Source organism: Nanorana parkeri, unplaced genomic scaffold (assembly GCF_000935625.1).
Source record: "Nanorana parkeri isolate BGI_ZX_2015 unplaced genomic scaffold, ASM93562v1 scaffold1043, whole genome shotgun sequence".
Taxonomy (NCBI): domain Eukaryota; kingdom Metazoa; phylum Chordata; class Amphibia; order Anura; family Dicroglossidae; genus Nanorana; species Nanorana parkeri.
The window spans coordinates 249,830-273,076 of NW_017307311.1; the positions used below are offsets into that span (position 1 = coordinate 249,830).

Genomic DNA, 23,247 nt, shown 5'->3' on the forward strand with positions numbered 1-23,247 from the left:
AAGCATGTCAAGCCTTAAAATTCTGTGCGTCCGTGAAACAAAAAAACTACAAAAAACGTGCAAAAAAACTACAATAACCAAAATTTTCCATAGGCGATGATTTAAACACTTTTACGGGTCATCAGTTTAGTGTTAACAGTAAATGATAGGCCTAGAATTATTGCTCCCACTCTGACTCTCGCAGCGATATGTGGCGCAATTTGGTTTTTGCACGTAGGCGCATCCGACTCATGTTTGCGTTGTATGTGCGTGCTCGAGGGGGGCGGGGGACTTTAAAACATTATTTTTTTTTGCATTTAAAAAAAAAAATATCTGTTACTTTGAATTTTTACAATTTTTTTCACTTATCTCTTACCCTCGGCTTTATTGCTATCGCATAGGGGGCCAACAAGCCCCCTATGTAATAGCAAATATAATGTGATAGGTCCTCTTTATGGAGACATCAGGGGTCTTTCAGACCCCTAATGTTAACTATGGACTACAAAGAATTTGATGAAGCAGAGATCTGCTTCACCAGCTTCTTCTTCTTGCTCTAGGAGCCAGAGAATGTGCCCAGTGACACCGGAAGTGATGTAATGCACATCACTTCCAGGTCCAGTGATCGGAGGAGAGTCAGTGGTTGGAAGCCGCTGATCTCTCCTCCGATCAGTCAGTGGAGACCCGCCGTGCCAGTCCCGGGCTCCACTGTCCCCGTGTAAGCCCAGGACCGGCACTGGCGGAGGGGGTGACACACGCCGCAGCACTGTACAAGCAATCCGGCGCCTGTACAGATGCCGTATCACTTGTATTTAAACAGAAATTGCCGGCTGTTTAAAACGGTACCAATACATGGCGGCTGTTTACTTTCGGGCTGAATGTCATTTTGCGGCGAGTTTTCATAACTTTTTTTATTTCGGTGGGTACCCCAATGCAAATAACCCCCCTGCCCGCAGACCCCCCACAACCACCGGGTCAGGTTTGGGGGGAAGAGGCCCTTGTCCCCATCGGCATGGGGACACCCTCCCAATGCCGAGGGCATGTGGCCTAGTAAGGCGCAGGGAGGGGGGGGCGCTTGATCGCCCCCCTTTCTTGCCCTGCTGCGCCTGTGCTCGGATCAAGGGTCTGGTGGGAATGTTAGGGGGACCCCACTGTTTTTTCCCCCCATTTTTGGGGGGCTGGGGTTCCTCCTTAAAATTCCTACCATACCTAAAGGGCCTAGTATAGATTTTGGGGGGAACCCCACGCACTTTTTTTTGTTTTAACATTCCTACCAGACCTAAAGGGTCTGGTATCAGTTGGGGGGGGGGACCTCACGCTTTTTGTTTTTTCCTCTTCTGCAGACTGTTAAAAAAAAAAAATATGTCACTTTGCTGCAATGAACGAATGAAACAAAAACGAAACGATTTTCGGAATTGAACATTCTGATTAGTTTTAACTGTAATTCGGATACATCTGAATCTCAGAATGTCCGAAATTTCATCCGAATTTCGATTCAGAACGAAATGAATCGTACATGTCTAAATGCAAGTAGGATTCTGAAATAAACATATTTTAATAAATGGGGGTCATGGCTAGTGAAAGACATTGAGGGGAATTTATCAAAACTGGAGCAAACAGAAACTGGAGCAGGTGTGCATGGCAACCAATCAGTCTCTCCCTTTAATTTACAAATCTTAACTGAACACACTGAAGAGAGAAGGTGATTGGTTGCCATGAACATCTGCTTCAGTTTTTGTCTGCTCCAGTTTTGATAAATTCTCCCCATTATTCTTTATTTTGCACCAGTCGCTTTTTCTACAACCTATTATCCCTTAAAGCACATGTGTCAAACTCAAGGCCAAGGGGCCGAATCCGGCCCACCAGGCCATTTCCTAGACTTCTACTTTCAGGTCTAAGTATTAAGTTATTACTAAAACCAGTGATAATCGAATGCAGAGGCAATTATGATAAAGATTAGATACATTTATATAGTCTTACAGATACCTTTGAGGGCAACCATAATGTTGATGCGGCCCACGATTAAATTGAGTTTGACACCGCTGAAGGAAGGTGCCACCTTAGCCTGTATTTGGATTGCAGTTGCCATGGTGCTGCACATGTGATCAGCTATCACACCAGCCATTTGAGGGCTTGAAAGTTTGGTTGAGAGCTGAAATAAGCACATGGGCAACCTCCACAGTTGGCACACCTTGATAGTAAATGTACATGGTAAACAATAAATTGATAGGAAAAGTTCTTCCAATTGATGACCGGGTGTTACCCACTTCCTGTCCAGACCATTTTCAGTATTTAGCGCTGAGGTCCTTTTGACTGACTGACATTTTTTCAGTCATGTAACACCATACTGAAATTAATTTTATATCATTTATTTTGGGACAGATCAAGCTTTCTTCTGGTGGTATTTAATCACCACTGCGGGGTTTTTATTTTTTTTAAACTGTATAAAAAAAAATGTACTGAAATGTTGTTTTTTTTTAAAAAACTGTTTTCCTTACGTTATGTTATGAAACATTTATTATTATTACCCAATTTTTTGGTAAAAAATAAAACATGGGGTTGTGCCGGATAAATAGATACCAAACCTGTCAAACCTTAAAATTGTGTGCACCTGTGAAACTACAAAAAACTACCATGTACAAAATTGGCCAAAGATGACGCTTTCAAAGCTTTTACCGCTTAGCAGTTTAGTGTTATCCGTGATTGATGGCCCTAGAATTATTGCTCTCACTCGCAAGTGATATGTAACGTGTGGTGCAATCATCGTTTTCGCATGTAGGCGCACCCGACATGTGTTTTGTATTTGTGCCTTTATGTGGGGCAGGGGGGCTTTTAAAAACATTTTGTTTTTTTTAATATGTGACTTTAATATTATTATTTATTTAATTTTTTTAACTTTTTTTTTTTTTTACACTTCTTTTTATTGCTATCACATAGGGGGGACTAACAAGCCCCTTATGTCATAGCACAGATACACTGATAAGTCCTCTTTATGGAGACATCAGGGACCTATTAGACCCCTAATGTCACCTAGGGACCCTCAAAGAAGCTGATGACGCAGAGATCTGCTTCACCAGCGTCTTCCCTGGCTACAGCAGCCGAGGAAATGACACACTGAAACCGGAAGTGATGTAATACACATCACTTCCGCATTCAGTGATCACAGGGGAGAACAGTTGGTGGAACTGTGCTGATCCCCCTCCGATCTCAGCGCAGAGACCCACCGTGCTGCTCCTGGGGGACAATGAGCCCAGCATAGCTGGCAGCAGCGATGGAGGGGGGGGCAGCTGCACACTACCATGCACCATACAAGGTTCAGTTGGCTTCATAGCCGCACAAACGCTTGAATATAACAGCCATTGCCAGCTGTTTAACATGTTTGAAGTGTGCTGCTCGCACATGCTAAGGGGTGCGCTCGAGCAGGAAAAAAGACCCCATATATTAATTGCACCCCGCTGGGATGAGCTTGCCGTCCGTCTGTTTATATCCAACAGGCAGGTGGCAAGCAGTCAAACTCACTGTCAAACAAGATACATTGTACAGCATACTAGAAGTGACACGTGTTGATGAACCTTTGTTTCTTTACTTATATGATGTGTGTTTAGGAAGTATGTACAGTACACCTCTTGATGCTTCAGCGTGCTAGAAATTGCAAGGACAAGCGTACATTTCACACCTCATTCAGAGATTTACTTGCAGAAACCACTGATATAGTTATTGGATTCTGGCATTAAAGAGACCCTGTCATCAACCTGTAGATAAAAGCACAGAAAAATCAGCTATTTTAAATGCCTTCATGCAGCATTTTTCCTTTCCATAAACAACTGTTCATTCGCTTGCAATATGCCTTTGAACTTGCTAGTAAATTTGACTTTTTTACTAGAAAGCACCATCCCTCCTTGCATGCATGTCATAGTCATCTGCTCTACTTGGGGTGTCTCCTCACTACCTGTGCTGGCATAGTTCCTCTGCCTCTCCCCTTACCTTCCTCCATTGTGGGGAATTTATCAAAACTGAAGCAGCCAGAATCTGTAGCAATTACCCATAGTAACCAATCAGCTTCTGTCTTCAGTTATGTTTTGAAAATTAAAGATAGAAGCTGATTGGTTGCCACACACCGCTGCCCCAGATTCTATCTGCTCCGGTTTTGATCAATAATCCCCCCCCAATAGCCTTTTATGTAGCTGCTGGCTAAGGAGAGAAATAGAATTCTATAGAGTGTCACATGAACTTGGGCTTCTGACACCACATCCAAGATGGCACCCGGTAGCAGTCTCAGGGCTTTTGGAGGCACGAGGCAGACATATACAGGTAAATAACATGCATAAAATACATTAAATGCACATATAACCGTTTGGGAAGACTGTTGTTGAAATTGGTGATCTGGTAACAGGATCTTTTTTTTTTCCCTTGGTGAAGATGGCGTAAAAGAGCACAAAAACATATGATACCTGGGTTTGTGTGCATTTAATGTGCAGGCCTCCTTAGCACATGTTAATGCACAAAAGATGCATATATTGTAAACAAATTTGTTGTTAGTGCCATGCAGTCATGTGTAAAGGTGTCATTAAAGAAAATGGTTAACACCGGCCATGTTGGATTCACCATCACACACAGAAGGACTAGGGGGAAGGACCGCAGCCAGCAGCGATCTGGGGACAGTCTTTCTGTGTGTGTTGGTGAATCCAACATGGCCGGCGTGAATACTACTTATTGTTTTCCTGTGTCTTTTGAAGCATGCAGTTTGAGACATAGTGACATATATTATGCTATACCCTGCTCCTTCAGTTTGAGATATGTCTCAGTCTCTAACACTCTAGTCATCTGAAGTAAGCACTGTTGGGTGATGGATAATCTTCAGAATAGAGAAGCATGCATACCTCTACACAGGCTATCCACTTTAGACCACCATGAATGCTGCTGCTGCTAGACCTTACAAACATCTCAGTGGCCACTACCCATCTCTACCAACCTCTCCACTGGCTTCCAAAATTCAAAACACTAACAACATACAAAGACATCCACAACTCTGCTACCAGCTACAGCTCCAAACTTATTTCAAAATATCATCCAAATCGTCCTCTCCACTCCTCCCAAGACCTCTTGCTCTCTAGCTCCCTCATCAGCTTCTCCTGTGCTCGCCTCCAGGGCTTCTCTGCAGTCTCTCCAATCCTCTGGAACAACCTATCTGGCAATCTCCTACTCCGTCTGCTTTTAGGCAATCCCTAAAAACTCACCTCTTAAGGGAAGCCTATTCCTATTAAAAACGGTACAACTACTCTTTCATTCAACTCATCCCTCACAGTTATTACCTTCTGTATCACTTCCCCCTCCTTGTAGATTGTAAGCTCTCATGAGCAAAGTACTTCTAATCCTTTTGTATGGTATTGTATTATAATTGTACTGGCTCCCCATATTTTGCAGAGCACAGTGCAAACTGTTGGCACTATATAAATCCTGAATAATAATAATTACCAGGTGTTGCTTCCCATAATAACATGTTCTAAAACACTCTGCTTCTTTATGTGGCAAATAAGTTGCGCTCGGTCTAGTTGTGAATGGATGTGAAAGTGCTCTCTCAAAACCCAAAGGGGGGAGATCACCTTCAGATAACAAAATACATTTTAAATATAAAGTAGATGTCTCCACTAGTGATAGAGCTTCTTTAGTTCGCGTTGTCTCAGTTAAACCAGATTTTTCCTAATATACTGCAGACATCTAAAATAAAGTAGTGATGGACTATTCGTATTGGACAATAAAGTTGATGATGGACTATTCGTAGTATGTGGAAACATGCAAACCTGTTTATTGCAAGTGTCCACTATGAGGATTGCGTTAATCGCAGGAACATATAAGGTGTTTTAAAAATGTACCTCACAGACTATGGCTATACAATCACGTTTTTGAAGCCCCCCACCCCAACCCTTCTGTGGAGCTGGCCCTGGTCTGTGACTAACTAATACTCATTTATAGAAATACACAAGCTTACCACACCTCCTGATAAGGCAGATCCAAATGGTCTGAGAAACACATAAGTCAACCCCTTAACCCATCATTGTTCTCCATCTTCCATATTTGTTACTTTTGTTTAGATATCCTTTTCTAAAGGATCCCTGGTTTGCAGGGATTTAGTTTGACTGAGTGCCCAATGGTAACAAGCCCATGTAACTCAATAAAACTCAACACACACTAGCAACATACTCTTCCTTTCCAGAGCAAAGAAAAAAATGACTAAAGGAAATTATATCTCGGGCAGATCCCAAATCACTAAACAAGTGCATCACCAGGAAGAATGTCTTGGAAGGATTGGAAGTTCTCATGGAGATCTTCTCTCATACAAACAGAATTTAAAGTGGCACTAAACTCAGTCTTATAAATGCATTGGAACAAAAGTAGCCACCCTCCAGGAGGAAGGACAGTGTCAGCACAAATTACTGATACACAAATAAGATACATTTTTGTTAATAGTTAAGTTACTTAAATGCTTTTTTAAGATTTAACTGAGTTTAGCGTCACTTTAAATTCTGTTGGAAGTCCTCATGTAGATCTCATCTATTACAGAGACATTCTTCCTGGTGATGCACTTCACTTGTTGAGTAATTTGGGATCTGCCCGGAATATAATTCCTTTTAGTAATTTTTTTCTTTGCTCTGGAAAGGCAGAGGCAGAGCATGCTGCTAGTGTGTGTTGAGTTTTATTGAGTCACACAGGCTTGTCACCATGGGGCACTCAGTCAAGTTTGGTCGCGAAATCCCTACAAACCAGTCTAACAAGTCCTGGGTGTTTGGGGCAACAGAGAATCTAAAGCATGTGAGGAGGACTGAGAAGGCAAAAGGTGAAGACAGTGACAGAACACTGATATAAAAGTGGGGATGTGAAAGGTTGAGATGGCAAAGATGGAACATTAAAGAACAGACTACAGGAGCATGTCCCTACTGTGTTTCTTAGGTGAGTGTGTAAGGATTTAAGTTCTAGAGTTTTACATTTAAGCCACCTTTCTTCTAATGCATTTTATGCATCCCTGCAGAAAGCCTATCAGTGTTGCATGTATCCGGTATAAAATATACTATTACTCGCGTCTGTTGCATTGCAGCTCAAATATTCAACTGTGAGAGTGCAGCAAAGCTTTGGGTGTGTGTATGTATGAAAGGAAAAAGGGCAGGGTTGAGATTAAACCTGCTCTACATAGGAAGTAATGGTTTTCACTGCATTTGATGTCAGCTTATAGTTTATGACATTGATTTAAAACTGAAGTGTGAGCTCTTTGGGTCACACTGTCCGTATTCTCTGTCAGCCCTGGTCACGTAGGCACACTAAGCACCTGACTATGAGCTTGTACATCCGGAGCTAGATCAGGTTCTGTTTTTTCCAATTACATTTTAACTAACCCATCCCCTTTTTTTTGGTTACTGATTAACTACTGAAATATTCCTTTTTATTTAAATGCTCTTAGGACATGACATTGAATTACAAACAATCTCTCTCAGACAGACATTAACTTGACAGGGCAGGTGGAGCAACTATAACTGTAGTTGTAAAGCAGCTGAGGACTCCATTCATTAGGTTATCCAGAGCCTGGCACCAAGGGGTGCAGGATTATGGGAAGATTAGAGAGGTATACAAGGTAGGCTTCCGATTTGGGGCATAAAACCTCATTCACTGAACTTGAGATTTAAAGCACTGATGTCTGATCCATGATGTGTGAAGATGTGCGATGTGTACATTTGTGACACGGAAGATGTAGGAGGTGGTATGTCTTTTACAAGCAATTATTACCAGCCGGAGAAGGTGGAATATAAAAACTGCCTATAGCCGCAAATTAATCCTGCATAGTTGATAACATTTGAAACTATTTTTCAGAGTAACAGTAGTTGCTCATAGCCTTTTCTCACAATATATTGAGTTGTATTTATTTTTTGCATTTTATTGAATTGTATATTTTTGTTCATTTTAAATCCTTCTTTTTGAGCATTATAATACAGAGATATTATAAACTGATAGTTATAACTAAATATAATGTTGCTAAAAAGAGGGATTTTATTGTGTGCCGTGTTCAAAAGCAGGGACAAATATGGAAAAATAAGGATCTGTGTTTGCTTTGCTGCATTATTATTATAAGATAAATGGGCTGTCATTGATAATCTTATGAAGATACATGTCTGCCTGGCTTGGGCAAACATGCATCTATTGAAAAGTCAAAATTCCTTATCCTTACACTTGTTTCAATTTATTAATGCAGAAAGTATCAAAGCCATTGGATCAGCATGACAAGCAGGAAGATAGTATATTCATAAGAAGAGGTCATCAATGGCAGTCTTCGTATCTTTCTCATAACAGGCATCTGTTAAACTGATACATTGGTTTCTCGTGGTAGCACTAGGCACACCTTCCTTCTTCCTTCCACAAGTTACTGGTCAAGCTATAGGGCTTGTATGTTAAGGACTAACTATGCATTGATGCTAGGATACTAACCAGTGCGTTTGCATTGCGTCCTTTTATACCTGGCAGTTTGCCCTTTTTTCATGGAGTGATACCTGTGCTGTGATTGACTTTGAAAAAGGAATGTGTAAACAGATAAGGTGTGGAATGAGCGGTATATCCATGTAACAGAGTATGTTAATGTGCTATGAGCGGCATACTGTAAAACTGGAGGCTGCTTAGTGACACATGTATGTCCTCACTTTGTACATAGTGCACTGAGAACCTTGATTGAAGGAACCAGCAACAAGAACTGAATCAACAGCAATTAAGGAGGGAACACTGAGCCAGCGCCATGCTAAGCTGGAAGCTACCCAGATTGCTGACTGTTCAGCAAGTGCCCAAAGTGAGTACCAAGACACTGACTCTAAAGGTAAAATGTCTGTATGTTTTATGTGTATATACTGTATAACCTCCAAAACCTGCCTTCTATCTGTGTCTCAGGTATTTCATGAAGATAGCATTATATGTGGATATCGCTCCCCGCGGAGCTCTGCCTTAGATTGTGTCCTAAGTCTCTTCCAGATGACCAATGAGACCCTTAATATCTGGACACACTTTATACCATCCTGGTAAGAATTCAATTCCACAGTGTCCGGAAGATGCTGTGATGGATCTGATTGGAGAATTTCTCACTGGTCTTTACGCTACCCTTGTTTTTCACTCTATTTCATCTTTAATGCTTTCAAACTGGACTTTCTGTTTTACTTTATTGCAGACAGTCAGTGACTCCACTTTATCTCTTTTTTACAGATCCTCCACACTCTGTGATTCTGAAAGGCTGATCTTTTTTTCTGGGTCTTTTCTGTCTCTGCAATCTTATAAATCTGCCAATCAACTCCTTCTTTTGTCTTTATAAGTACCCTTTAAAGAATTACTTGACCCATTCTTTTTTATACTTGCTGTAAAGTCTTCACAAGATAGGGCAAGCAAGAAGTCTACCAATTGCCATGAATTATCAAAATGGGAATAGGAAAGGTATGTATAGTTAGATGACAGTCTCCCAATCTGTCCGTTTTCAGAATTGGGTGGCGATTTAATGCAGGTGTAGGCAACCTCGCAACGCCAGCTGTTGTGGAACCAGTGCCAAGATTGCATACTCCCTAGTCTAATCTGCATGGATTACCTGGCTGTTGGCCAAGACTCTTCCGGGAAAATAGTGGCCAGACAGGTTATCTCACCTCCTCCAAATCTTTTGTTTACCCATGATAAGCCACTTCCACCCCACCTCTATCCATAGGTCTAAACTTAAGCAGTTGCCAATAACAACCAACAAACATGCCTGAGATTGGGCATGGATGGGCAAATCAGGCCTACACATCCGGGTGCCTTTTTAGTGTCCATGACCAGCTACCGCTGATCTTCCACTATGACTGTCGTAATGTAGAAAGGGATCTTTATGGGGTTTCCCCCCCAATTTCAAGAAAATTAGCCACCATACAGTGCTATTAACATAAAACTCCAGAATATTGTTTTGATTTTAAACTTTCAGTCTGCAGAGCAGATGAGTAAAGTTTTTAAGTGACACTAAACTCAGGAGTAAAATCTTAAAAATGCATTAAAGTACCTTATCTAATAACAGAAATGTAGCTTATTTGTTTATCACTCAGCTGGGAAGAATGGCACAGTACAGGGGGGGGAGGGGGGATGGGACAGGACAGCATTGTTTCTCAAATTGTGGGTTGCCACGTGCCTTCTGCGCTAGGTGAGAGGCTCCTGAGTCTCCCAGCGCAGCAGTGTCAGTTCTCCCGCTGCACCGCCAGACATTGCTGCAGAGGGGGTCACCAAAACTTTGCAAATGTTACCAAGGGGTCCCGGCCCTAGAAAGGTTGAGAACCACTTGGCTACAAGCTCACATTTAGTTAGCTAATTTGTATTGAGATCGTAGTGCAAAACGGAGTGAGCTTGGAGCAGTGGGGAACAAAAGTAGCCACCCTCCAGAAGGAAGGACGGTGTCAGCACCAATTTAGAGATGATTTAAGGCAGGAGTGCCAACAATTTTTGGTGTTAAGATCTATTTTTCAAATGACGAGCTCAATGAGATCTACCAATGAAAAAAAGCACATGTATTTGAAAAACGCAGGGAACCGGCCATAGTGTGATATAGTCCGTTCGAGTCTGACCGCTCTGGAACGCACTGTTTGTGGTGTGAACCGGCCCTTAGAGATCTAATCTGCTCAGCCATTTTAATTATAGAAATTTTTGTTTACCCCATACTGCCAGCTCTCACTCAACCTGTAAGTTGCCAATAGAACCTGCTGGCAGAACCTTCTGGCTCTTCAGGCACGATGGTGTATCCGACACTGAAGGTGGGAAGGTGTGGTCCTAATGTGCCTAATGCTGCAGACTGGGAGGAGCGGGTCAGATGTGTCCAAAGCTGCGGGCGGTGAGGGGCCGGCCAAACGTGTTGGACACTGAAGACAGGGCCGAATGTCTCTGCGCGCGGGATGCAAAGTTTATTGGATGCTGAAGACTGAGGGACGGGCCGAATGTCTCTGCGTGCGGGAGGCAAATGTGTTGGACGCTGAAGACGGTGGGGCGGGCCGAATATCTCTGCGTGCGGGAGGCAAATGTGTTGGACGCTGAAGACGCAGAAGTGGGCCAAATGTCTCTGCGGGTGGGTAGAGGCAGCAAAGTTTATTGGCTGCTGCAGACAGGGAGGGGCGGGCCAAATGTGTCGGATGCTTCAGCATCCCACACTTTCGGGCACACAAACACAGCGGGACGGAGCGCGGGACTGGAAATCGGCCCGCGATCTACCAACGATAGCTTTGCGAATCGACCTTATGGGCACCCCTGATTTAAGGATGCACAGCTGAGTGATACTCAAATAAGATACAGTTTTGTTAATAGTTAGGGTACTTGAATGCATTTTTAAGATTTAACTCTGAACCTGAAATTAGGGAATAAGGAAGTTTGAAAAGGGACAGGGTCTCAGACCCAAATGCTGTTATCAGGTGCTCCATATTAATACTTTGATTCTAAAAAAAAGTAAAGTGCGTCAGTTTCTCGCTTTATGAATGTCAAACACAACACAGATGAGCAATTTACTTAGTTTTGTTTCCCGAGTATTTCATGTACTTTTAACAATATATGGTGTGTTCTCACATACACACACTGACATCTTATTATGCTGTTTCCAGACTTGGCTCTGTGACAAAACTACACCTAAACTATAACCTCCAGAACAACATCTTCTCTACTTTTTTATGTCTCTCATGCCAAAATGACTAATGATGGCTGTATAAGGTTACACCAAAATAATACTGGATGTGAATAATGTTGGATACTAAATAGAAAAATGCTGATAGAATTCAAAGAAATACTCCGTTATGTTTACGTAACAACTCAACATCGTGCTTTTGCATAGGGCAATTTTAACTTTCTCAAACTTTTCACACTTGAGGAGCCCCTGAAAAAAATTTGAGATCTTAGGAAACGCTGACATTTTTCTGATCTACAGCTCATGAGATGTTAGCGTGATCAATGAGCTGTAGATATAATAATGATTAAAAACATAAAATTTACACTAACTGTGCAGCAGTGCTCAGTGGACACACTAAGGGGTGTATTCATAAACCATTCACAAAACTGTCTGTCCTGCAAAATTTCATGTACATTTGGCAAAAACCACAGTTGTTAGTGTATTTTTTTACAGATTGAATCTAAAATCAGAAAAATATAGCATTATGGCCACTAGATGAAGCACAGTAAAGAAGTATTTATTTCCTGTGCTCCTCACCTCCATCTAGTGATCATAATGCAGTATTTTCCTGATATTACATTCAACCTGGAAATGCAATTTCGCAGGATGAATGGATCTGTGCATTGTTTATAAATACACCCTAGCTCTGTATTGGTGTTTAGTGGAAACACCAACAGTGCATTGGCGCTGATGGTTTCACAGTGATGGAATATTTGGCACCCAGCACATAGGAACGCCTGTATGGAGATGTAAATATAGTGATCCTCTTTTCCCTTTCAATCTCCCTTCCACCTGGAACGTATCTGTTGTTTTATATCCATCCTTGTGGTATGGAAATGTCCATCCAGCCTATCTGGGGCTGACATCAATCTGCCTGGGGGCACTCAGCTATTGCAGGTCAATGAACTGTTCGATAGATGTTGATCTGCTGCAGCAGTAACCTTAAAGGGTGATAATGATACTGAAACTACCGTTGGCCAGAAAGGAATCCGCTGCAATGGTAGAGGTGACATAGCACCTAGGGACCTCTTACAAGATATGGTTGAAAACCCCTGGTTTAAATGCATAATAGGTGTTTTTGTATCCTTTTGCAGGTACTTCCTATGGAGAATGATGTCTATCCTGATTTCTCCTGGATCCCTATACGATCCATTTATGTGGCCTCTGTTGATCTACCTTTTATCCTGCTGCATCTATCCACTGATGTCCACCTTTGCGCATACCTTCAGTATCATGTCTACCCAGGCACGACACATCTGCTTCTTTCTGGACTATGGAGCTCTAAGTCTCTACAGTCTTGGTAAGACTCTACAAGATTATCACCTGTCATTTGCCTGTTTTATCTCCTTACACACTTGGGGGAAACTAAACACTTGTATCCTTTGGTAGCTGAAGGTGGCTCCATCTTAGCATTGTAGTACGGAAATATGGAGGCTGCCATTACAGACCTCTCCTGGGAAAACGATTTTCCTGGCTGTCATGCTGATATAATGGCTTCGGAACGTTCTAAGACATTGACCCAGAACCAGTTTTGTACTGCTGCATTGTATCACTTGTCTCTGTGCATCTTTCTTAATCACCTATATTTAATTTGACATTTTAGGGTCAGCTGTTGCTTACTCTGCATATGTATTCCCGGACCGGTGGGTTAACAGTTCTTTCCATCATTACTTTGTGCCATGGGCTGTTTTCAACACAATCATTTGCACGGCAATATCCTGCTACTCCAGGTATGTCAATAGATGTCATGATAGTTATCTTATGCATGTAATAGGAAAGCCAAAAACAGGAATCTTTTTACATCCCTGCTACAATTTACCCATCCATTATGATGCCCAGGCCAAAACCATGATAAGGAATCCCATCAGAGTCAAGGAAAAATACATCATGCCTAATACTATGTTATGTTGTAAAGGCACCAAAAAATGTTTTGCTCTTAGTTGAGAACATATACAAAAATGTGCGATGCATTTAAAGTGGACCTTTACCGCCTTTCACTAAAAATCACATCAGCAAGCAGCTCTGCATGCTGATCTGAAATCATCTTACATTCAAGATGTAAAGATTCAAGATTAAACAAACATATTTTGCTTTTACTTACAATTACTGTTTTTCTACTTCCTGGTCCTCTTAGGCATTAGTGATGTAGCCTGTGCCTAAGCGATGCATCCTGTGAAGGTATTGCTGGAAAAGTCTAATCTGTGAACTGCAAAATCTCGGGAGATCTCAGGGAAAGGCATTTTTTCCCTCTGAGATGATGTGCATGGTCATATGTCCTAGTCACATGTGCCAGAGTTCCTGGAAGTGAAGGGAGATGAATTAATCTTCCCTTCGTAAATATGGCCACAATGAAAAGAATGGGGAGGAAAAGAAAAATAAGGTATGCAAAGAATAAGAATGGTACAATTATCTATAAGTATCTGTTTTGTAGATCGCTATTAATAAACATTTCTAAAAGTTCCTTTTAAAGATAAGGGTAAAGTTCCTCTTTAAAGCCTCTCATAAGAAAAAAAGAAGTTTGCAGCATGCAGATCCATATTATACATTGTATCCATTCATGTATCCATCATTTTATTTGGTCTCTTTCCCTGAAGGATGGATTTTAATACACTATCTCCATGTAGACATGGGACCTTGCATTCCATTATCTTTTGTAGACCGAGCATCTGTATTAACTTGATGCACATCCAGGTGATTACATTGGGCAGTTGCCTAGTTTATTGCAGGACATTGAGTGTTGTGTCATTGCAGTAACCATCAAAAATAATTTCTGCATGGAAAACTATCTCATACTTACCGGAATTTTCATTCAAGGTGCGTTTTGGCATAGCTCATGACTGCATGTGGCCTTTCTTGAGGAGTGGCTTTTTTCTGGCAACCCTCCCATACAAGCCACATTTGTGGAGAATTTGTGATATTGTTGTCACATGCACACAATGACCACTCTTTGTCATAAATTCCTGCAACTGCTTCAGAGTTGCGGTAGGCCTCTTGGTAGCCAGTCTGACCAGTTTCCTCCTGGTTCTTTCATCCAGTTTGAAGCAACGTCCTGATCAGGCAGGCTCTGTGTTATACCAAATACCTTCCATTTCTTAATAATGGACTTCACTGTTCTTCTAGGCATTAATAAGTCTACTGACTTGTGACTGTCCACAACTTTATCCCAGGGATCTTTTCACAGTGCCTTGCCACCCATAGTTGATTGTTTGCTTAAGTTGCATGCTCCAGGAAAGCTTTTTTTCATGCTGAGCTAATCAAAATGACCACAGCAGATCACCGTAGAAAGTCAAATGGCTTTGTGTGCCATTGGGAAGGCGATTAGCTACGCCTGATTGAGTTTACAAGTCATTTTTAGAGGGGGTGATCCTTTTTCCAACTCGGTCATTCTGTTTTTGAATTTTTAATTTTTTTCTGACATGTTGGTATTATATTTTTGACTTGGATGTTAAAAGTTGCACTGAGTAAATGCAGCTGAATAAAACAAAAACTGTGTCTGCAAAATGTGATTATTATAAAGGGGGGGGGGGATTCTTTTCTATACCCACTGTATATAGTGAGGCACTGACTGGCAGGAGGCGTATAATAAGTTCTAGTCTGTGGCCTGGAGGCTTTGTAAAGCTTTGGGTGAGATAAAGCCTCTAGTCCTATGGATACAAAATTACATGTCAGTAGACTTCTAAATGACTCTATCAGGTAGAATTTAGAATCTGAGGACTAAGATGTAAAGTGGGGAAGGTATGTGGGAATTGGGGAGAGAGAGAAAAATCAATAAGGGTAGGGGTTCTTTTTCTTTTGGTTTGGAAACGTGTGAGGAGAATGATGAATGGTGCTGTACGGACACAAGCGAAGAAGATATCTAGAAAATTGAAAAGGTTATAAGGGGTACGTATAGTGTTTTTTAATATGTAATTTTTTTGTTTATTGTCCCCTAATAATGAACAACAATAATGTTGAAATTTGATGTTTTGAAACTATTTAAAATGAATAAAGATTATTGGAAGAAGAAAGCCTCCAGTCCTAGGTCCACTTCTTGCCTGTTAGCCAGACCTCATAAATTAGTCTTAGCTGTCCACAGGCTTTTTTATAGGTCCACAGACCTTCTCTAAATCCTCACCCAATGGAATACTAACTGCTACCAATCCTCTCTTCCCCCATCCCCAGCAACAATTAGTTATCACTTTTCCTTCATTCTTTCCTCCCCTCTCTTGAGCAGCTTCTACTCTATCTCCTTCCACCTAGTCACAATGATCTTCCCCTCTGTCCCCGCCCCCCAAACCATGTTCAGACCCACTTTATCTATTCTCTCAATGGTCCATGAGTATGCTTAGTAGTGCCTCCAAGTCCATGTTTAGCTGCCATTGTGCCTTCTTTTCTTTCCTCATGGTTCTCATGGTTTCCATCCATGATCCAGCCCTTGGTCTATGACCAGTTCCCTCTCTGCTTCCTATACCCCCCATCTCCACAACCCATTTACACCTGGTCTTCCTCCATGACCAGTAAATTAAGTAATTTATAAACAGACACACAATTGCTAGTTTTAAATAATGAATGCAAAATGCCTGTGTTTTTTCTTTGCCTTGACCTGTTTGTTCCATTCAAACCTAGATAGACATTAGATGATAGGTATTTGTTATTAAACAAACTGTCACCATGAAAAGATTCTTTAAAATCCACACAGTGTTTGTACTACACACATACAGTAAAGTTGTCAAACAAAACCGGTTGCATTTGCTTGTCAGCTGAAACATAGGCACCTATTTATATAGCGATGAATGATCACATACTGTGATTTATTTCATTCGTTTTACTCTAACCGTTTATGTGTTGGCCTCATCGCTCACTGTTTAGTCATCTATGCCACCACATGCTTTTGACAGGATTAGCATTCATCTGCTCAGACCTACCAAACCCTTTTATTTCCAATCGATATGTTCCAAATCAGATAATTCTCTGCACTCTTTCTGCAGATCTGTTGCTCACCAATCCAGTCTAGCTTTCACCTGATTAATTTCCCCCTGGCTATAAATACTGGGAACATTGCCAGCAAGTGGATTGGATCAGGGCTTTTTAATTTTAAAGTGATATTAAAGTTAAAAGGATTTTAAGCTACTGCCCTCCTCCCTGGCCCCCTCTTCCCCCATCCTCCCTTCTTCAAGCTGGAAGATGAACAGTTGGTGGAGTCTGCACTGTCCTTTGTGAATTTGTACTGGACAGGAAGTTTAGGGAAGCTAAGCTGAGAGGCGTGGAAGCAGCTGTTCAGAAACACTATGATTGTAAGTGTTTGGGCAAAAATGTAAAGCAATGCTTTGTTGGGCAATGTATATTTGCTTGATCTGGATTCATTATTGAAAAAAAGTTTGGGAGTTTAATAGAGTACTACTTTAAGAATTCAAATATTCCTGGGTTTACGTTCATAAAGTGGCCCCCAAATATCTATGAGTAACTAAAGATTAACCTATCTGAAATAATTAACCATTATAGAGATCAGCCAGGAGAACCGCTTTTAAAAAAGTACCACTATGTAATGTCTTTTTGTCTGCAATGGTTTGATGTCCCTCATCAGAGATACAATTTCCTCACAAATTCTTGCTCTCATTGTTACCTTTGTTACTGTTGCTGACAGGCTGGGTGCTCCCGTTCTGCATTATAACCAGGTTCTGGCAGAAAGGTAAATAGCAGGCAGGAGGCAAAGACCTACACTTCCTGTCCTTTCTACTGTCCATTCTGGGTCTAATCTGTAAATGTGGGGCAGTCCTTGCCATTATTAATTAAACAATATTTGTATCCCAACTGCATTGTGGTCTTCTAAACTGACCTGTTCTAGAACTTGAAATATGTTTCAAGGGCAAGCATTACAGTGCACCTGTCTTCATGTGATGAGTATTTGCCTTTCAAGCTTGTCTTCAATGTGTTTGTTCTCCCCTTTATCTTATCCTGAGGCAGCTTGTCACCCACCTGGTAGGAGACCAGGGGAAGAGCAGACCTCTCTTGTATCTTGTATCTTGCACCCCCTGGAGGTGGGGACAGAGTGTGGGAGGACAGCGAGAAGCACGAGTGCCAATAAGGAGACTGGGCACCGTGCTGGAGATGCCCAGAAGCAGGGTAGTCAACGTGGCCGAGGTCAAACCGGGCGGGCAGCGTAGAGGCAGAAGCGCAGTGGAGGTAGCCAAGGTCAGAACCAGCGGGGCAGCGGGGTACAAAAACAACAGGCAAGGGGAAGTCCAGGAAACAGGACAAGGTCAAAGAGCAGGGAGCAAGCAGAGAGAGAGTAAAACGATCCGGGTCAAGAACAGGGCAACAGACTATCCAACAGGTTCAGGAGTACTAGCTGAAGACCATCAACACTGTAGCAAAAGGCAGGCTTGCTGATATAGGGCAATCCAATAAGATGAGGTGTTACTTCCTGTGCGTCGGACGTGTGCGCGTCTTCCCGCGCACACTTGTGGTTGTGCCCGCATGCGTACAAAAGCATGTTTTCCGGTCATTTGGAATGTAGGTTTTCGCCCGAATGTGTGGCCGTCATCTTTTCCTTTTCACAGCTTGACAGCAAACACTGATCATAACTTGACATTATGAGGCTGCAACTGAAAATGCACATAGACAAATGTAACAGATACAAATTTTCTCAGCATAAATAGATAAGCTCCTTGGTTTTGTTATAAATTGTCATCCAAAATAGTTACAAAACCAGTGTGGTTTTACTGACATGACAGGTACACTTTAACGTTTGCACATAAAATATTATGCATGTTTGATAATTGGTGCAAATTTAATTACTAGCTTATCAGACTAATTCTGCCTCTAATTTAACCGATTTTGTGTGTACCCGTGGAGAACGTTTGTACAGTAATGCTTGTTGTCATTCCTGTGTGCTGGCCAAGCTCAGGTCAATCAGTGGTGTTACCTGCTCCTCTTAGTTTCTCTGTATTTGCAGGTTTCCAGAAGAGACTCGCCCACGGCTCAGCAAAGTATTGCGGACGACTGCCTTTGCATACCCCTACCTGTTTGACAGCATTCCATTGTTCTATCGGGTATGACATGTAGCTGGGCGGCACAATTGGTGGGACATTGTGAATCAACTCATTGTTATTTTGTATCAGGCTTTTTTTTTGTCTGGTAAACTTTCTGGGCACACTCTGTAGCAATGTTCGTATTTTATTTATTTATCTATCTAGCTGTGGACATGAGACTAAGATTATAAGAACTAACCAGGGAAAGATCTTTCCATGCACAGATGCTTGCAATGTCCACACCTAGCGCTGGTTTTATATCCGAGAAACAGTAGCAACCCTCAAAGAATATTTCTATCAAAACCAACTTTCTTGAGGTTGTTTATGGAAAGGTTGGCTATTCTGTCCTGCACCTCATGATTGTGGCTAGCCTTAAAGAGACCTTGTAACCTTGATAAAAATTACAGGAACATACAAAATAAATACTTTAATACTCACTCACCTGTCCTGAAGCCAGTGCTACAGTTCTTCTCTTTTTTCCTGTGGTACCAATACCTAAAATGTCTTCGGCATTCAATAATTCCAGGACTGTTGGATGCCCAGCCCAATTCCCCTAAGTGGTTCCTTCCACCAACCTCTGTGTTTAGCATAGGACACAGTAGAGACATAGGGGTCGACAGGAGGAACTACAGCATGCAGTGGAGGACCAGTCATCCAACACTCCCTGAAGAGTGTCTGATGCCGAAGAGAGTTAAGGCAGGGGTATGTCAGGAAACCAGAGAAGAATGAGGGCAAGGGCTGCAGGACAGAGACTTCTTTTGCAGGGAGTATGTTTTTGTTTATATTTTTATATCAATGTTACAGCGTTATATCTTAAAAATTCATTGAAGTACCTTATCTCTTAGCAAAAATGTATCTTATTTGTGTATCACTCGGCTGTAGATCCTCAAATCATCTCTGAATTGGTGCCGACACTGTCCTTCCTTCTGGAGGGTGACTACTTTTATTCCCCATGATCCCTGTGTGTCCTGTAAAGTAGTCACCACTCCAAGCTCACTCATGTGATGGACTACAATTTAATACAAATTAGTAAACTAAACATGAGATTGTAGTCCATCACAGGAGCGAGCTTGGAGCGGTGACTACTTTACAACATACACCGGTACCATGGTGAACAAAAGTAGCCATCCTCCAGAAGGAAGGACAGTGTCAGCATGAATTCAGAGATGATACACAAATAAGAAACATTTTTGTTAATAATTAAGGTACTTAAATGCATTTTTAAGAACTCCTGAGTTTAGTGTTACTTTAAGGTGCTTACAGGCCTTAAATGACAGTTTCTACTAATTTCTAACGTGTATTTATTTTTTCTGAAATGTGTATGATTCATATTTTAAAGCAGAAGTTCAAGGAAAACAAAAGTAAATGATTGCAGTGGTAACCTCTGCACTGCACTGAAAAAGGTTAAATGCTCATTTGTTTAGGAGGTAGGAATAACCTGAAACACTTACCTTATTCCTCACTCCCACAGGCTTCCTCCCCGGTGCACAACTGGTCCCCAAAGCCAACTCTCTTTGCCACTCAACTGGCCGCAGACTCTTTGATGTCATTATGTACAATGCAGGACAAGTGGTCCTACATTGTACGTATGGATGTCAGGGGCCCTGCCCAGTTTTAAAGACGGGGAAGAGCTTTGTCTGTTGGGGGGAGTGAGGAATAAAGTTAGTATTTTGCTTATTCTTTACCCCAAGACGAAATGAGCATTTAACTCTTAAAATGGATACCATATGACCATTTTTTTTACATAATTTTTTGATAACTGCATAACTTTACCAGAGACCTCTTTATATTCAGTAAAAAAAAATAAAGAGAAAGATAGCTTTTTTGGGGATGGGGTGGTGGCCAAATAGTACCTGTGAACCATTATGTATATGGGTTAATCAGTTTTAGAGATATAAACTTTGTTAATTTAACTGATACTGAGGGAAAAATCCTTAGAACATGTGGTGTAATATTTTAACTTCTATTATTGTTCCGTAGTGTATAATACATTTGCTGTCTAAAGTTCCTTTTAGACAACATTTTAGACTGTATCGTAGTGCAATGCAGCCGTCTAACTATATTCTTTTTACACAGCTGTTTCTGTGCTCTGGCGGGGATTGCACACACAATGCTGTGCTTACTCTGCATTTCTGGCACACAGCTCTTGCCTTCCTAACTGGCTTCCTGTTTTCCACACACCTTCCAGAAAGGCTTGCCCCAGGGTGCTTCGATTATGTGGGTAAGTGTCTTGCTTTTCTACAGATAGCTCTTAACATTGAGTTCCATCCACTGGACATTTCTTGTACACACCATGTTGTGTTCTTGGCTACTTTTACTGTGAAAAGTAGACCGTATGAAATGCAAGTCAACTGGAATACTAAAATACAATCTAAGGTCAAAACTTCTTTTTCAAGTTTTGGATAGAGTAATGATGGATTAGAGCCTTTGTTTTATCAATGTCTGTGTCTCCATTGGGGGGAATTGCCCTCTTTGGCTATTATTACCGGGACTGAAAGCGAGTGGAAATCCAAACATTTGAGCGGTCACCAGGGCAGGATTAAAGGAGAAGTCTTCCAATGGGATTAAAGGAGAAGTCTTCCAATGGGATTAAAGGAGAAGTCTTCCAATGGGAACATTCATTCTAGCGACAACTGTCTTAAAGGGCATTTCTCTTGTTTTGGGGTCATTTCTTCTTATTCCTAATGTGTCCGTGGGACATGAAGTGAAGGAAAATCTATCCAAAGGCAAAAAAAAAACCAAAACCCTAAAAAGGGTTTTATCCATTCCCTACTCTATCCAGAATAATAATAATAATACAAAGTTTTGGCTTTAGATCCATCCATTTAGCAGATCCATAGCCAAGATATACACTACGATGAAAATAAATAGATATAAACATGTAACAATGTTCGCAAGGATTTTGTGTTTCACAGTTTGTACATAGAAACAAATAATGCAAACTGAAAACCGTTGTTCTGTGTAGTTATACATTTTGTCCTTCTGCCCTGTGATTCTTAATAAAGGAAGTTAACCTCAATCATTTGGTGTGGTTGTCATTTGGAATTGCTGACCTATGGGGAGGGTTAGAGTGTGCATGGTTATATTGGGAATGCTGTATTATGGGCGACAACGTCAGACGGGAGTCTGATGTCAACAAAAGTCTGGACAGGTGACCCTCTCCCCCCAGATTTGATCAAACTTGGTGGGACAACATCTAGCCTTATATGTTATTCTGTAGAGGGGGCAGTACTTTATTAACCAGTGGCTTTACATATACTTTAGCTACAATTTAACTTTAAAGGGAACTTGTTGGGATAGCGGTTAGATGTCAGAGTGGGGACTTTGTCAATCTTTCATTTGAAGCCATTAGCAGATAGGGCAAGAATGTTCCTATAGATTGGCTAGTCCCATATGAAGGTGGTTATATCTGAGGCAAGTACTTTAAAAAAAAAAAACCATTATCAATCTTTTTCTCTTAGCAGTTTTGAATGGGTGAAAGGACTGTAGTGGGTATATGTATTGTTAATGGCAGTAAGAACATTGCTGGGGAGACTAATTCGAAATAATCTGTAAAGATTATCACTCCAACTATTTGAAGGAGTCAACCCATAAGAAGAAAAGCATAAAGTAGTAGCTTGTGACCAATGTGTGATTAATGAATGAAAAGGAACTTTCCCAACATGATGTCCTAACCAAACTATTGCCTGAAACCGGTAATCAGCTGCAGGACAGCCTGACGGGAGGAACATGACTTTTCTTAGGTGCCATTTTAACTTTGCTTGCTACATATCAGTGCACTAAAGATACCCCATTGATGTTATTGAGATGTTCTAAACTAAAACCCTAACAGAAATCCTCTTTGCTTTAGGTCACAGTCATCAGCTGTTCCATGTGTGTGGTATCGTTGGCACATACTTACAGATGGAAGCGCTAATTCTGGACATGAATCTGCGGAGGACATGGCTACTGGAGAATGGCTTTGTTCCCACAATCTCACACACTGTGGGTGCCTGGTTTCTGGCAATGACCATTACTTTACTAATTATTGCTGTTTTCTCATGGGCTCTCTACTGGAAGCCAAGTCCACCAAAGAAGAATAAGAGATTGTAAACTAAGAAGAACTCCTTGCTTAATGGTATAGTTTGCTGCAGTCAGCAAAGAATACAGCCTCACATATGCAGATTGTTATTGTTTGCATTGTACTATACCACAGAATGTATGGAATGTATAGACTGGCCACATAACAAGCACTCCTTCCAGAAAACTAATATAGATGAGTGCTTATTATTTTGTTGTAGGCCCTAGGGATTCAGGAAAATACTTACCAGAACCAGTGCATTGTTTTCTGACAAATGTTTAACCATAATACAGAACCACTCCCTGGAGAAGTATCAGGAACATTTAAGGTGAAAGCAGCCAAAATGTTAGAATACAACTTCATCGTTTATAGGAAGGAGCAACAGAGCGTATGTTACCTTTTATGAGGAAGCAGATGACTGCAGTCTTTTGCAAAAGGTGCTTGACAAGAATCACATGGCTGCTTATAGCATGCAGCATAAAAAAATCCTCAGATCAGTCTCCATTATATTGGCTGCT

At 41.3% G+C, this 23,247-nt stretch overlaps 1 protein-coding gene across 4 annotated transcripts; it reads left to right on the forward strand.

The window, feature by feature from the left end:
- Positions 1-8,702: 8,702 nt before the first annotated feature.
- On the forward strand, positions 8,703-22,764 carry PAQR5 (progestin and adipoQ receptor family member 5). 4 transcript variants are annotated; one of them, XM_018567396.1, is made up of 8 exons: positions 8,703-8,800; positions 8,899-9,026; positions 12,754-12,959; positions 13,263-13,389; positions 17,283-17,327; positions 18,594-18,690; positions 20,746-20,890; positions 22,520-22,764. In XM_018567396.1, exons 1-8 carry the CDS (start codon positions 8,750-8,752, stop codon positions 22,759-22,761), a joined length of 1,041 nt encoding a protein of 346 aa, XP_018422898.1. In that variant the 5' UTR covers positions 8,703-8,749; the 3' UTR covers positions 22,762-22,764. The 4 variants fall into 4 exon arrangements, with proteins under 4 accessions (XP_018422898.1, XP_018422900.1, XP_018422899.1 ...); XM_018567398.1 differs by having other exon boundaries at positions 20,746-20,886; positions 22,520-22,673; XM_018567397.1 differs by lacking the exon at positions 17,283-17,327.
- Positions 22,765-23,247: the final 483 nt, after the last annotated feature.

Excerpts from the sequence above, each read along its gene's own strand:
- PAQR5 (XM_018567396.1), top strand. The coding sequence starts at position 8,750 with ATGCTAAGCTGGAAGCTACCCAGATTGCTGACTGTTCAGCAAGTGCCC. Across the intron at positions 9,027-12,753 it reads ACACACTTTATACCATCCTG|GTACTTCCTATGGAGAATGA; the intron begins GTAAGAATTCAA and ends ATCCTTTTGCAG. Across the intron at positions 13,390-17,282 it reads GCAATATCCTGCTACTCCAG|GCTGGGTGCTCCCGTTCTGC; the intron begins GTATGTCAATAG and ends TGTTGCTGACAG.